This window comes from Octopus sinensis, linkage group LG29 (genome assembly GCF_006345805.1).
Source record: "Octopus sinensis linkage group LG29, ASM634580v1, whole genome shotgun sequence".
Classification (NCBI taxonomy): Eukaryota; Metazoa; Mollusca; class Cephalopoda; order Octopoda; family Octopodidae; genus Octopus; species Octopus sinensis.
In genome coordinates this window covers 1,719,570-1,736,819 of record NC_043025.1, presented here as the reverse complement: position 1 = coordinate 1,736,819, position 17,250 = coordinate 1,719,570, and the positions used below count along the sequence as shown (strand labels likewise).

The 17,250-nt window shown below is 38.5% G+C and overlaps 1 protein-coding gene across 1 annotated transcript in view; it reads left to right on the top strand.

Moving 5' to 3' along the window:
* Positions 1-17,250, top strand: part of LOC115226190 (serine/threonine-protein phosphatase 6 regulatory ankyrin repeat subunit B-like) — a 47,595-nt gene that overhangs the window by 9,820 nt on the left and 20,525 nt on the right. Inside the window, exons 2-10 of the mRNA XM_036514945.1 lie at positions 647-747; positions 3,384-3,535; positions 5,620-5,776; positions 10,099-10,290; positions 10,393-10,593; positions 10,696-11,064; positions 12,085-12,735; positions 12,838-14,027; positions 14,886-14,922. Coding sequence (XP_036370838.1) covers positions 664-747; positions 3,384-3,535; positions 5,620-5,776; positions 10,099-10,290; positions 10,393-10,593; positions 10,696-11,064; positions 12,085-12,735; positions 12,838-14,027; positions 14,886-14,922 — 3,033 coding nt within the window. The 5' untranslated portion in view covers positions 647-663. The remainder of the gene's footprint in view (positions 1-646; positions 748-3,383; positions 3,536-5,619; positions 5,777-10,098; positions 10,291-10,392; positions 10,594-10,695; positions 11,065-12,084; positions 12,736-12,837; positions 14,028-14,885; positions 14,923-17,250) is intronic.

Below are 17,250 nucleotides of genomic sequence, written 5' to 3'. Positions count from 1 at the left end.
TAACATGAAGAAATAACCGAAAAGCATATGTGTGTGTTTTGAAAATATGGAACCATAGTGATGGTCACAGAATGGGAAATGATATCGAAATTGATAAAGCATTTGGTTGTTTATAACTGTTTCTATCACTTCTAAGTTCTTGGAATTTGTTGTTGAGTAGCTCCAGGTAAGTTCTGATCAAACACACCTGCGCCCTGTAATCAGTGAGTTGAATAACAAGGTATTATCCATAAACCCACAGCTCAAAGAGTACTGTATTGACACCTCTCCGAGGAATGATCTATAGCGCAAGGTATACAGTGTCTCCACCTAGCTGAGGTATGATCCACAAATCCAAGCTCAACATGAACAGTATCTCCACCTGGATGACCAACAGATTGTACATTCCAATATTCAGGTTTTAATTGTCACCAATCAGACTGTAATAAGCAGAGTAATGTAGCTGACCAAGAGACACAACACAATGACTGTTGTTAGGTTTATTAGTGCTAGGAAGAACATCCAGATGTAAATAATACTTTAGATAAATTGAAGTTTCCAATTTTTGTAATATTTTATGAGAAATGTGAGAAACACAATCTTCTTTATATTGTTGTTTACCTCATTTTATAAGGTTTTGAAATTTTTGATTTCTTTCTTTTTCTAGCATATTTCCTTTAAAAGATGGGAGTTGATACGAATATAAGCAAAATTTTGCTTGGTGACACTCAAAATATTCAAAAATATATTAAAAAGAATTCACAAAAAGTAAGTTGTTCTGTTTATTGTCTTCTTAAAGTCGATTGCTATTTTAAACACAATATTAATTGTTCCTAAATAAACACAGGTATTTCTTTTCTTTCATCTCTAATCATCATTACTAGATTTCATAAATATTTAGCCAAACCTTGAAGCATGTCCGAGTTGATGGAATGTGAATGAGATAGAAGCCCATCATCACTCACTGCAATGGAGTATTCTGGCAGGAAATATTCAGTCCAAGAGATGAGGGACAGATGGAGCCAGTAGATGGGTGGTGACTTTGTCATGACGTTCTCTCGCCAGAAACAATTGAAAGTTTTACTGATGTCAAGGGTTACACCATTTCTCTTTTCTGTCAAATATATGAAAACACTGGGGTGTCACATAGGAATCGACCCTACCATCTGCTCGATCTGGCTTTACAGAACTATACTGGAGTTCATTGAATAGAGGAAGATACCGAAAGGATGAAGATGATGGCTGTTTATGACTTTTTACTTCATATTTGAAATATTGGACATTCGAATAATAGGTTGGTAGTCAGCAGATGAGATACTCTCGACAAGAATATAGAGCAGGCCTTTTCCAAAGAGATTAATACTACCCCTGGTTGGGGGCTGTGGAAAATTTTATGAGGACTGGAGACCAAGGAACAAATGGGAGTATGTATATATGAAACACAAATAATATTTACCTGAGTAAAGGTTCAATCAGTAACTAACGTGAAGGCGTGATGTATCAAATATTCATTTATTGTGGGGTGGGCCTGTGGTTAGTATTCACCCATGTCAAGACAGGGACCCAGAAAGAAAATACTCTCACCTGGTATTATATACATTTAAAACGAGGGACACTGAATTATAGCAAGGGAAAAAGCTTTTGAAAATTTGTTAACAAAAGAAAAAGGGGCCATAGCAAATTTTTGAGAATTACAGGTATAGAGCCTCTCCACAGTTAAAGAGTGGAGGGTAAAAGGCTTCTGCTTAATTTATGGAGATAATTCTTGGTAAGAGACCAGAAATCTAGGCTCTAATTTGGGAGGGAAAAGAGCTGACAGATGGTGAAATACAGAAACAATCCTTACGTTTTTTGTTGACCATCAGACATGTATTTCAACGGTGGGTGAATTTCTGCCAGTTAGTGAGGGTAGGTGTTTTCCTCCAGGTGAAGTTGATAGTGTTGCTTGTCTGTACAGTTGTATTACAGTTGGGTATGAACCACTCACACATTTTTACATACCGTATGACTACAAACTAATGAAAGCCCTGATACTGCTGGCTTAAGATTCCTCAAACTACTCTCTGCTTTCTTAATATTATAATTTTCTCTGTCACTTCCTTTCTTTTGCGTCTACTTTTTCACACTTTGGACATATTTAGCAGACCCTGATGTCTTTCATAACTTCCCACAGATATCAAGTCACAAATATTTCCTTTGTAATAGCTTCAAATACTAACTTAAAGAGGTTTTCAATGTCTTCCTGATTTTATGCATCAACTCACCACAATTATTCCTAAGGTTTTTCACCCGTTATAGATCTTTACCTATTCAATTACTTTACACACCATCTTATGGTCTAATCTCTACAGTTGGTTTGTTCAGATGGTCTCTGTATATTTAGCAGCGTGTCTCTTGTCAGCGTCTCACACTTGAAATCTTTTCAGTGTTTTCTTTCGCTTCCTATTTGATATCAAATGTAACAGTAATATACTGGGGGATCTGTGAAGTGATTTCCCCCCCACTTTTTCATTTAAAAGGAATTGGTAGATTTGTATGATTCCCCTAATTATGGATCTTCCCCCATCACATGTAAGGTCAGACAGCAACACAAAGTCATGTAGAGAGAGACACCCATGGCAGTCTAAAGTGTATGACATAGTACATAGAGTAAAACACCCATAGGCAGAAAAGGGAGCAATGAAAAGGGTAGAAAGAAGAACGGATGCATAGGAAACATCAGAAGTAGTATTAATGAATTTCAGGAAGTCTGCTATTTTGAAGGGTTCAACTAACAACCAACGTAGATAGTTTGTTCCAAGCTTTGGCAATTTTTAATGTGAAACAAAAGTTTCTGAAAATCATTGTAGCTTGGCTATTTTTGATTTTATAAGCATGTCTGGAATGGTAGAAGTATTGAATTCCAGAGGTGGTCAGAAACGTTGTTGGAAAGATGGTGGATAAATCTGTAGAATTCTAGCAAGTTAGCTGCCAGAAACGAAATATTTTTGTGTGTTGATGCTCAGAGAAGCAATACATTTAAGATATGATAAATGAGTGAGAGAGGGTATTTGTGTAGTTGCACATCTCTGGAAGTTTCCAGTAAGTTGATATTCTGGTAAAAAAAAATGAAGATTCCAGACTGGAGATGTAGAGTGTATATGTACATATGAATTCTCCTGCCCCTTTTAGGACGACCGGAATTCTAAGTCCAATCTGAGTTTGAGGGAAACCATCCAATATGACATATATATGTGTGTGTATGTATGTATATATATATATATATATATATATATATATCAATCTGTCTTCTTCATCTTTCTTTCTCTTTCATATCCCTATATCCCCACCCAAGCATCTTCCTCCGTACTCTCTCTTCTTCTCTCTTTAATATATTTTACATGCCTTCCCTTTCTTCGCTTCAGATTAACGAAATAAGTTCACAAGGTGTGACATATCTGATGGCAGCTTGCCAAGTGGGCAAAGCAGATCTTATAAGTTTCTTAATCGAGGCTGGAGCTGATTTGGATATGAAGGGTGGAGATGGCAAAACAGCTCTTGATCATGCTGTGGAGTGGTAAGTTCAGAATTGACTAAAATCTTCAGATCTGTTGTGTTTCTAAATTTCTTCCAATTCCAAACAGGTCAAATGTCCAAATATGCCATAGTAATGGCAGTGTGACACGATGACAATATAGTAGTAATATCCAACAACATCTATTTCTTATTTTCTCCATGATTTAGTTTTGAATCATAAAAACAATTTTGGTGCTCTGTTGTCAAAATAGATCTTTCCAAAATTATGTTGCTTTGGAGATATTTTGGACACACAGACACACACATACATGCACACAGTGAAGTCTATTACAATCCCAGAAATGTAGCTATGAAGACAATTCCAATATCTATGTTCGTTGCTTGCAATATCCATAGAATATAAATCCATATTTTGTAATAAGAGAGAGAAATAGTTATTCCAAATTTCATTCTTTACAATTGTTTTTGTAGCAACTTTTTACCACTTCATCGGAAGACAGATATTTCAAAGAAATAAACTATCAGAAAATACAGTCAACACAGAGTAAGAATGGACAACTGAAGAATAAAGACTTGTATCAAATTGAAAAGAACAGTCACACAAAATTGTCAGAGTTGACGGAATAAGAATAGGACGGAGAAAGTTCAGAGAGTTTCTAACTATGTATTTAGAAAGAAATTTCCCTCTTAGAGAAAAAGGTAGAATGTATGATATTTCTGTTCAAATGGCAATGGTGTGTGGTAGTGAGACACGAACCTCGACGGCAGAGGACATACGAAGACTGGAACGGAATGAAGCTAGTATATTCCATTGGATGTGGAACATCAGTGTATACGTATGACAAAGTGCAAATGTGTTGAGAGAAGAATTGGGTATAAATGGAATCAGATGATGTGTGTACGAGAGGAGACAGCACTGGTATGGTCATGTGACGTGCAATGAGGCAGAAAGCTCTATAAAGAAATGTCAGTCACTTAAGATGGGTGGACCTTATGGCAAATGGAGAGCCAGGAGGACTTGGGATGGAATAATGAAATTTAAAATAAGGGGTGAGATGACAAAAGACAGGGTTGATTGGTAACATGTTATGCTCAAGGAAACCCAACCATCTCAGCAAAACTGAATTTCAGAAATACAATATTTATATACACAATTAGACCGTTTATTTAATTTTCTCATCAAAACTTCTTCTCCAGCCCCTCATTATCTATCATATACCTAAGTACATTATTCTAATGGTGTAGTTGAATGAGGAGAGAACTACACATTTTATCATCTTTTCTGTGAAAGCAGTTATCTTTCTCACCTGCCAGAACCACTTCACGTAACATCCATCTTTCATTTTTAACATTGTCCCTCTCCACTCACATTTTGCATTGATCACCCTTATCCCTTATATGCTACGAAATTAACTCTCTTTCTCCTTTCCACTAAATCTCTTCTTGTTGACTTTTTCTTATTAACATATATCTCTCACTCTTCCTCCCAGTCTTTCTCTCCACTCACACTCTTGTAGCCTACACCCACCACATACACACATCATCTCCCTTTATCTCATGCCTCTCCTGTCTACAGTATTTCTATTATCCTGTTGCTCTTCACCCTCCTATTCTGCCAATCAGCACCTAACCCCCCTGACCTTCCCCAACTCATATGAGTCATTGATCACTCCTCTACCATCCACAACATTCATTCCTATACTATCATTTTCCAATCTTTACTCATCATCTACTCTCAGTCTCTAGTCATTATATACTCACCCTCAACTTCCACTGGACATCTCCATAATTCTGCATATTCTGCATATTCGCACCCCTATTCCATTTCTAACTTCTCCTTACTTTCTCCATACACCCTTGCAATCTCTCCTTACACCCCCATCAACCTAGCAACCATTCCTGTTATTTTGCTTCCAGAACATGTTGGAGTCTACCCAAAGCCTGACCTTTGGCATATAATGCAAAGGGTGACTTCCGTGTGTACCTTATAAATCAGAAAATATTGGGGTGGTGTTATACATTACTTACACTTCTGTATGTTTAATTTTTATGTACTGAACATGCGTGTAGATTCAATGTAATTCTTATGTCAATGTCTGTGATGTTTATATTTCTTACTTTCAGCAATAAGCGTGATGCTGTGGCCCTTCTGGTTTCCAAGGGAATCAATATTAACAAGCAGGACTTACAAGGCAACACACCTCTCCATACGGCTGTGAAGAAGAACTGTAGAGATGTAGTTGAATTTTTGTTAAATGGCTCAGCAAACAACATTTTACAGGTCAGTGAGTGTATATGCATGTGTCTATGTATATAGAGCTGGAAAGTTCAAAATTTAGGCTATTTTTTAGAATACTAACACTACATGTATAAAACATTTTGGTTGGACTTGTATTTAGTTCCGATGGAATCTGAAATGCAGTTCATGGTACCCTAAAGAAGCAGCATCCGTAATCAACACTAACCTGCACAACAAGATGCAAAACTTGCAGTGTGCACTGACTTGCAGCAGAAACATATGTAGGTACAAACATGGCAAGATGTGATTAACTGCAAAATAAAACCTGGATGTATAAATCTCGTTTCTCCTTCGTTATTCGTTCAGTATTTCTTCTCTACCACCAACCTAGAGACATGGATTTACCGATAGGAAGATCTACAGGGAATAGTTAAATAAACTAACTGGAGTTTATCTACACTCACTGAGGTTAGCCACCAATATTAACCAGAAAAAGCAAATACGGTACCTGCTAGGATCATATATCTCTATTAAGCAAATTAAGAAATTTACCTTTATATATATATATATATATATATGATGATAGCTCTATTCCTTCATTAATTTATTTTAAATAAAACTGTATAAAATTATTTTACTTTTTTACAGTGTATATAGAATTTTTATCTCTTCCTAATGATAGAGGCATTATATATCTTTCTACACTTTGAATAATTTTAATGAGCAATTAATTCAAATGATAAAAAATTGTCAGCAAAATAAGTTTAAGACAGTACCAACATTATTTTGTTTAAATTGAAAATTTACGGCACAAATGATCAACAAAAATTTATTATCAGTATTTAGTTCCATAACCATTATTCTCTTTTATGACCTTAAAATGGTGGGACATGGAGTTCGACAAATGAGGATAAAAATCACTGAGAATATTCTGCCATAATTCCTTCAATAAAATTACATAATTGGGACAAATTTGGTGGGTTTTTTTAGCATGAACTCTTTTAGAATCATAATTCCGCAAACTTTCTATTGGATACAAATCCGGGCCCTGCGGAGGCCACTCAACAACCTCCATATTATTGCGCTCAAAATATTGCAAAGCCTTCCTAGCATTAAGAACGGGGCAATTGTACTGCTGCAAAATAGATCCCAGTAGCATTTGACTATTTAAATATGGCAGCACATTTTCATTTACTAATTGCAGACAGCTGACACTGTTCAGTCTGCCATCAACAACTGGACCGACACCTAAGCTGCTGAATGCGACCCACAACATTGACCCCCACCCCACTCCAACTAACCACCCGCTTGCCCCATTTTCTTGACACACGGAATTCTTCAGTTGGACGGCATCTAATATAAGTTTTTCCATCCGATCCAAAGATGCAGAAGCAAGAGTTGAATTATTTTTGTCGACAATTTTTAATCATTTGAATTAATTGCACATTAAAATTATTCAAATTGTAAAAAGATATATAACGCCTATATCATTCGAAAGAGAAAAAAATTCTACATAATCTGCAAAAAGTAAAATAATTTTATACAGTTTTATTTAAAATAAATTAATGAAGGACTAGAACTGTCATCATCAGTCTTAGACTTATTATGGCCATATGTATGGATACATCTATATATATATTTGAGTCTGGGGAGAGTCATTCTCTTTTAGTGCCTTATTATTTAACACACTCACCGGTTAAGTTTCCACTCATTAACTTATTTATTTTTTCTAAAATTTTCGTTTTGTCTTGCAACCTTCTCAATAGGCGTTAACTCTGCCCTTTTTATTTGTTTATGCCCATGTGTGGGGGTCAGTGTGCATGCGCATGCACATATGTACGTATATATACTTACATATAAGAGAACAAAGTGTACGTACCCCGCTATATATATGTATGCATGTATGTGTTTGTATACATCATGTGTGTATACGCATATATGTATGTATATGCGCACGTTTGTATGTACGTATTCTGCCCAGTCATGTGTTTGTGTTTGTGTGTGCGTATGTATATGTGTGGGAGTGTGTGTGTGTGTGTACCTCCGTTTTCTTGTGTGTGCATGTTTGAGTGTGTCTGTGTATGGGTTTGTGTGACTATGTACTGCGTCTGTTATGTATGGATGTGTGCCTCCATGTGTGACCTTGTGTGAAGTGAAATGAAGGGTGTGTGTGTGTGTGTGTATATGGTCACGTGTTTCAGTCTTCATTTGTGTATGTATGTGTGCATGTGTGTGTGTCTGTTCATATTACTTATGTACCTATCTGGCTATAATATGAACAGTCAAGCACGCGTATACACATACGTACGCAAATATAAAGACTGAAACACGTGACCATACACACATATACTTCACTTCTTCACACAAGGAAACACATGGAGGCACACATCCATACATAACAGCTGCAGTACATAGCCACAAAATCCCAAACACAAACACACACATACATGCACACACAATGAGACAGAGGTACACACATACACACACACACGCGCATACACACACATGAACATGCAGAATACATAGATACAAACATGCACACATACATATATGCATACGCACACATACATGCATACTTACATACATACACACATACATAATATGTGTATGCGCACGCACACTGACCTACACATATGCACCTAAACATGCAAAAAGAGCGCAGCTCGGATAACAGTGTCAACGACTACTGAAAATTTACAAGACGCAACGAAAATCTTTTTAAAAGTAGATAAGTGAATGAGTGGAAACCTAATCGGTGAAGGGGTTCAATAATAAAGGACGAAAAGAGAATGAATCTCTCTCCAGACACAACAAAATATGCTTCAACACACTAACTCACATAAAGAACCTTGCAAACCAAATCCAAAAAGCGAAATACGCACACACATATGTATATAAAGATATATAAGGCCGGTCTATGAGATTACCCTGGGTTTCACGTCCATAAAGCGTTTAGCTTGACAGCGTATCATCAAACCTCGAAGCTTGTTGGCACAAGGCCCCTGTAGTATGTGTCCTCCTTAGAAAATGGAGAAGGAAAAGGCATCGTTGCCCTATGTCAGCAACAGGAATTGTCTTCCTTTGGTTGTTATTCGTAATCGACTCTGTTTTCTTATGGATCCCACGGTGCCAGCAGGAATCTCCTGAAGTGCCAACTGGGTGAGAAGTCTTCTATTCTGGAGTTAAGGGTGTCCCCAGGTCGAGGGAGTCCTTTAATATCCTCGCCCGTTTGGCTATGCACAGTCTACAACACTTGCCCCTGTGTATGTAGGGGTCTGAATTTTCTAGGACTCTCCATGATATTAGGTAGCGATGACATCCTACATAAAACAAATTGTCCGTCAAAAACTTAAAATATGTTGCTATAGAAACCGGAATTGATCAGTGTGAAACATTAGAATTTCATCACTCGCCCCTCCTTGCTTTGGATGTCACCCTTCATTCCTTCACATAACAAATGGATAGGCTTTTTTATGTGGGTCCCGGCAACTTGTCTACTCATGAAGTTGTCAACCATTGTCTAAGATTTCTGTATCCAAACACTGACAGCATCTGGACACAAATTAAAGAAGGGCGATCGATGTTCGCCAAAAAGAAAATTATGTAACAGAACGGGATTAATAATGTTTTATTTACATCGTGTTTTCATGGCCGTGTGGAGCGAAACAAATTTGGAGATTGTGAAAAATTATTCACAAAACTCATTTCGGTCATCCATGACTGTCATGTTTTCTCGTTAATGTGACTCTTTTCATCCTATATAAATTATACATGCGACTTTTATGTTACACTAAATGTCTGCCCGTTTGTGTATTGGATACGTTTGTAAGTCACATACACCATTTACAGGACATTACAAGATGTCACTGTCGTTACTTCGAGTTTCTATTGAAATGTACTTTCATATTTTTAAAGACAACTTACACTATTTTACGAAAATAAACAGCATGTTAATCTATTTATAGTTTAATGCCCCAAGATTTTGTTTCCTCAAAACTTTCCAATGATTCATATTCTTTAGGGAAAAATCTTCATTTTTGAGGGTGTAGATGATAATTATATTGATGGAATAAAATAAAAAATCTTTGATGAGTTTTAGATTAATCCCCAGAACACACTCTCTTCATTTTCTTTCCCATAATCTAGACATACTTGCTTGCTACAACATTGAAAGCAAGAGAATGTGTGTGTGTTTGTGTGTGTGTGTAAATACAATATAAACTCAATACAAAGCTCATTTACTTACTCAAGGCCGCCCATCATCATTCCACCTTATTCCTCACATTCTGTTTCTGAATATGCGTTAAGGGTTCTACCCGTCCCCTTCTAGCCACTATTTGTAGTGTTTTTTATTGATTTTTCAGGTAAATCATCAAAATAACGATGGTGATACACCACTCCACCTGGCCTGTGCTCGTGGACACACACACGTTGTTGGACATCTACTGAAGAAGTCTGGCATTAACGTAAATACGGCGAATAATGATGGTGAAACGCCATTACTTTTCGCTAGTGCTGATGGACACACAGAAATTGTTAAACATCTGTTGAAGAAAGTTGATACTGATATAAATGCTGAGAATAATGATCGGGACACACCACTACATCTCGCCTCTATGAAGGGACACCTAGAAACTGTTGAACATCTACTGAAGCAGTCTAGCATTAACGTAAATGCGGCAAATAATGATGGTGAAACGCCATTACATCTGGCCAGTGCTCGTGGACACACAGAAATTGTTAAACATCTGTTGAAGAAGTCTGACATTGACGTCCGTATGGTAAATAAATACGGCAACACAGCTTTACATCGGACATGTATAAATGGACAGATAGAGACTTTTAAACTTCTACTGCAGCGATATGAAATGGTCGTCAGCGTAAAGAATAAGGACGGTAACACACCTCTGTCACTGGCTTGCGCTCGTGGACACCTAGAGGTTGTAGAGCTGCTACTGCAACAATCTGGAATGGTCGTCAGCGTAAAGAATAAGAACGGTGACACACCTCTATCTCTGGCATCCGCTTGTGGACACCTAGAGGTTGTTGAACATCTACTGAAGCAGTCTGATGTTGATGTAAATGCTGAGGATAATGATCGGAACACACCACTACATCTCGCCTCTATGAAGGGACACCTAGCGACTGTTGAACATCTACTGAAGCAGTCTGATGTTGATGTAAATGCTGAGGATAAGGATCGGGACACACCACTACATCTCGCCTCTATGAAGGGACACCTAGAAACTGTTAAACATCTACTGAAGCAGTCTAGCATTAACGTAAATGCGGCAAATAATGATGGTGAAACGCCATTACATCTGGCCAGTGATAATGGACACACAGAAATTGTTAAACATCTACTGAAGAAGTCTGGCATTAACGTAAATGCGGCAAATAATGATGGTGAAACGCCATTACATCTGGCCAGTGATGATGGACACACAGAAATTGTTAAACATCTACTGAAGAAGTCTGGCATTAACGTAAATGCGGCAAATAATGATGGTGAAACGCCATTACATCTGGCCAATGCTGGTGGTCACACAGAGGCTGTTAAACATCTGTTGAATAAGTCTGACATTGACGTCCGTATGGAAAATAAATACGGTAACACTACCCTACATCTGGCATATATGAAGGGACACCTAGAAACTGTTGAACATCTACTGAAGCAGTCTAGCATTAACATAAATGCGGCGAATAATGGTGGTGAAACGCTATTACATCTGGCCAGTGCTGATGGTCACACAAAAACTGTTGAACATCTACTGCAGCGGTCTGATACTGATATAAATTCTGGGGATAATTATCAGGACACACCACTACATCTCGCCTCTATTAACGGACACCTAGCGACTGTTGAACATCTACTGAAGCAGTCTAGCATTAACGTAAATGCGGTGAATAATGATGGTGAAACGCCATTACATCTGGCCAGTGCTGATGGTCACACAGAAATTGTTAAACTTCTACTGAAGAAGTCTAGCATTAACGTAAATACGGCGGATAATGATGGTGAAACGCCATTACTTTTCGCTAGTGCTGATGGACACACAGAAATTGTTATACATCTGTTGAAGAAGTCTGACATTGACGTCCGTATGGTAAATAAATACGGCAACACAGCTTTACATCGGGCATGTATAAATGGACAGATAGAGACTTTTAAACTTCTACTGCAGCGATCTGAAATGGTCGTCAGCGTAAAGAATAAGGACGGTAACACACCTCTGTCACTGGCTTGCGCTCGTGGACACCTACAGGTTGTTGAGCTGCTACTGCAACAATCTGGAATGGTCGTCAGCGTAAAGAATAAGCACGGTGGCACACCTCTATATCTGGCTTGCGCTCGTGGACACCTAGAGATTGTTGAACATCTACTGAAGCAGTCTGATATTGATGTAAATGCTGAGGATAACGATCGGAACACACCACTACATCTCGCCTCTATGAATGGACACCTAGCAACTGTTGAACATCTACTGAAGCAGTCTAGCATTAACGTAAATGCGGCGAATAATGATGGTGAAACGCCATTACATTTCGCTAGTGCTTATGGACACACAGAAATTGTTAAACATCTGTTGAAGACATTTGATACTGATATAAATGCTGAGGATCATGATCGGGACACACCACTACATCTCGCCTCTATTAACGGACACCTAGCGACTGTTGAACATCTACTGAAGCAGTCTAGCATTAACGTAAATGCCGCGAATAATGATGGTGAAACGCCATTACATCTGGCCATTGCTGATGGTCACACAGAAACTGTTAAACTTCTACTGAAGAAGTCTAGCATTAACGTAAATACGGCGGATAATGATGGTGAAACGCCATTACTTTTCGCTAGTGCTGATGGACACACAGAAATTGTTATACATCTGTTGAAGAAGTCTGACATTGACGTCCGTATGGTAAATAAATACGGCAACACAGCTTTACATCGGGCATGTATAAATGGACAGATAGAGACTTTTAAACTTCTACTGCAGCGATCTGAAATGGTCGTCAGCGTAAAGAATAAGGACGGTAACACACCTCTGTCACTGGCTTGCGCTCGTGGACACCTACAGGTTGTTGAGCTGCTACTGCAACAATCTGGAATGGTCGTCAGCGTAAAGAATAAGCACGGTGGCACACCTCTATATCTGGCTTGCGCTCGTGGACACCTAGAGATTGTTGAACATCTACTGAAGCAGTCTGATATTGATGTAAATGCTGAGGATAACGATCGGAACACACCACTACATCTCGCCTCTATGAATGGACACCTAGCAACTGTTGAACATCTACTGAAGCAGTCTAGCATTAACGTAAATGCGGCGAATAATGATGGTGAAACGCCATTACATTTCGCTAGTGCTTATGGACACACAGAAATTGTTAAACATCTGTTGAAGACATTTGATACTGATATAAATGCTGAGGATCATGATCGGGACACACCACTACATCTCGCCTCTATGAAAGGACACCTAGCGACTGTTGAAAATCTTCTGAATCAGTCTAGCATTAATGTAAATGCGGCGAATAATGATGGTGAAACGCCATTACATCTGGCCAGTGCTGATGGACACACAGAAATTGTTAAACATCTGTTGAAGAAGTCTGACATTGACGTCCGTATGGTAAATAAATACGGCAACACAGCTTTACATCGGGCATGTATAAATGGACAGCCAGAGACTTTTAAACTTCTACTGCAGCGATCTGGTATGGTCGTCAGCGTAAAGAATAAGCACGGTGGCACACCTCTATATCTGGCTTGCTCTCGTGGACACCTAGAGATTGTTGAACATCTACTGAAGCAGGCTGATGTTGATGTAAATGCTGAGGATAATGATCGGGACACACCACTACACTTCGCCTCTATGAAGGGGCACCTAGCGACTGTTGAACATCTACTGAAGCAGTCTAGCATTAATGTAAATGCGGCGAATAATGATGGTGAAACGCCATTACATTTCGCTAGTGCTTGTGGACACACAGAAATTGTTAAACATCTGTTGAATAAGTCCGACATTGACGTCCGTATGGTAAACAAATATGGTAACACTCCCCTACATCGGGCATGTATGAAGGGAGACCTAGAAACTGTTGGACATCTACTGAAGCAGTCTAGCATTAATGTAAATGCGGCGAATAATGATGGTGAAACGCCATTACATTTCGCTAGTGCTTATGGACACACAGAAATTGTTAAACATCTACTGAAGAAGTGTGGCATTGGCGTATGTATGGTAAATAAATCTGGTGACACACCGCTACATCGGGCAGTTGTCAGGTAAGTCCTCATTGGATCTGGAATATCCAAATCTCTTTCTTACCTTTCAATAATGTTTTGTTTTACTGACTCAATGATATCATATTCCCACCATGGGTCAACCTTCTACTCTCTCTCATAGTGTAATGATACTGTGATCTACAGCATTAATTAATCGTCCCCATAATTATTGTTATTCTTGTTCTTGTCACCTGACTAAATCCATTATTCCACCTCATCCCCCATACCACAACATTTCAGATTCAAATTCTTCGTCTTCTTTGTTTGATTCCACGTAAAACCCCCAATTACTCTCTCTTTCTCTATCTCTCATACTCTCTCTCTCTCCCTCCCCCTCTTATAATGTTCCTTTTTCCTCTGACCCTAGGTTAAATGACAGAACCACCCCCTTACAGGATTTACTTTTGTTTATTTTATGCTCCAAGTTCAAATAATGCCAGAGTATCTATTGTCACTCTGGGATCAATATAATCTATACCAGTGATATCTAGAGGTTCATTTAATATCAAATAGTAATATTCAGGGATTCTATCCTCTTCCTGTTTCTTATTACTGTTGGTATGTATTTACAACACTTTGCATTATGAGTTCAAATCCTGCTGAGGTCAACTTGTTGTTCGTTGTACCATAGAAAACATTGTGGTGTTTATTCAGATGTGTATATATGAATAATCAACTGGTTAGAGTGTATATATCGATTGTATTTATATGTGTCTATATAATTATTGATGTAAACAGGTTTTAGGTAGCTCATTACATCTGTTTTCACTAATTAATGACCTAATAATTATTAATTATCTCAACCTCTATGATTTTCGTATTTTCTATATGTTTCTTTCTTCTTTCTATAATTTTTAGGCAAGACTATGATGTCGTGGCATTGATGCTATCCCAGGTTAGTTGACATATGCATATTATACACACTCTCTTGTATTTTTTGATCTGCTCAATATTAACATTAACAGAGTACCAGTGAAATACTGGGGGTAGATTTAATCAATTGTACCCCACTGACCTATAAATGACAGGTCTTGGGTCTGTGGAGAAACATGATAATAATAGTAATGGTAATGGTGTGGAGACAGTTCAGCTGACCACCACCACAGACAATACCATTTTTAATGGCTAGATTATAGAAAATATGTACACGATTATGATGAAATTAATCCAAATATATCACATTTTATGTCTGCCATTCGCCATCACCACCACAACCACCACCACCACCACCATCAACATCATCATCATTCAACGTCCATTTTCCATGCTGGCATGGGTTGGACGTTTTGATAGGAGCTGGTAAGTCAGAAGACTGCACCAAACTCTACTCTTGGTATTGGCACTATACAGAGTGTTACTGGGTGTTTTTTTGTGTGTGGCACCAGCAGTTGTGAGGGTACCAAGTAACTTGCTGAACATGACCTCTCGAGAGGAGGGAGCAGCATTGAGGGACAACAATGTGTATATATATATATATATATATATATATATAAATATATATATATATGTGTGTGTGTTTGTGTGTGGGGGTGTATAGGGAGTATAATTCCAAACTTACAGGGAAAAATTCAATTTAGTATTAAATCAAATTTCACAATATAAATATATAAAATATGAATTAGAGATAAAACCACTATTAGGCAATTCAAACAGTGATTGACATAAGCCAATACATAAATAACACATAAAATATTGTTTTGGTTTATGTCTATCACTGTTTAAGTTGCATAATAATGGTTTTATCTATAATTTATATTTTATATATATATATATATGTATATATAAAGAGGAAGTTTGCCAATATTCAGCGACGTGAGGACCAAAGAACTGAGGTACTTCGGATTGCAAGACAGTGGGTGAGAGAAAATTGTGATGTCACAGGAGAGAAATGCGTCCGCATGGATGATGGTGCACTTGCTTTTAACGATTCGGAAAAGAAAGAGTCTTCGAGAAGCCATTATGAAAGACTGCTGAACGTGGAGAATGAATGGGAGAAGAAAAGCCTGCGAAATGTCGACCCTTAGAGGGACCAGCTATTCGAATAGACAGCTCCCTAGTAGATCAAGCAATTAAGGGTATGGAGCCACGAAAAGCCCCGATCCATCAGGAATCATTGCTGAGATGCTTAAAATATCTGGTGGTGTGGGCTATGGCCTAGTCACCCGCATTGTAAACCAGGTAGTTCATAATGGAGACATACCCAACGACTGGCGTAGCAGCACCATAGTCAACTGCTACAAGGGTAAAGGTGATGCTCTAGATAGAAATAACTACAGGGGTATCAAACTGCTGGATCAGGTCACGGAGATCAGCCCATCTCATCAGGGAGAGAGTCTTCTTAGATGAGAAGCAGTTTGGTTTTGTGCTGGGTAGAAGCACCAATGATGCTATATTCCTGGTTTGACAACTGCAGGTGAAATACCTAGCCAAAGATAAACTGCTATACTTAGATTTTGTGGACTTGGAGAAAGCCTTATCTGGTGGGCGATGAGGAAACTGGAGATTGACGAATGGCTAATAAGGGCTGTACAGGCCCTATACAGAGAGAGTGTTAGTAAGGTTAGTATTAGCAGTGACTATAGTGAAGAATGGTGATGACCTGGCCTTAATAGCAGAATCACTACCAGAACTAGGGAAGAAATTTCAGGTGTGGAAGCAAGGTTTAGAATCAAAAATCCTTAGAGTTCTAGCAAGTAGTAAGGGAAACCCACCACGCACCTCTTCAGGTAGGTGGCCCTGCTCGATCTGTAGAAAAGGTGTAGGTAGAAGCTCCATAAGACGTACCCTGTGTAAGCTATGGACATATAAGAGGTGCAGCAACATCAAAGGAAGATTAACCGGGAAGATAGCTTTCGTGTGCAGCAGATGCACAGGTGCAATAAACACCACATATGCTCAGAAAACAGATTCTATCACACTCCAGGGGGAGACACTAGATGTAGTTTATAGCTACCGCTACCTAAGTGACCACGTTAGAAGTGGGGGTTGATGCTCTGAGAATGTCACCACTAGAGTAAGACGAGCCTGGGCAAAGTTTAGAAAGCCTCTACCCCTACGGGTGACAAAGGGCCTCTCAATCAGAGTGAAAGGTAGATAGTACAACGCATGTGTGGGAACTGCCATGCTTCACGGCAGTGAAACATGGACCATGATTGCGGAGGACATGTGTAGGCTCGAAAGAAATGAAGCTAGCATGATCCGCTGGATGTGTAATGTCAGTGTG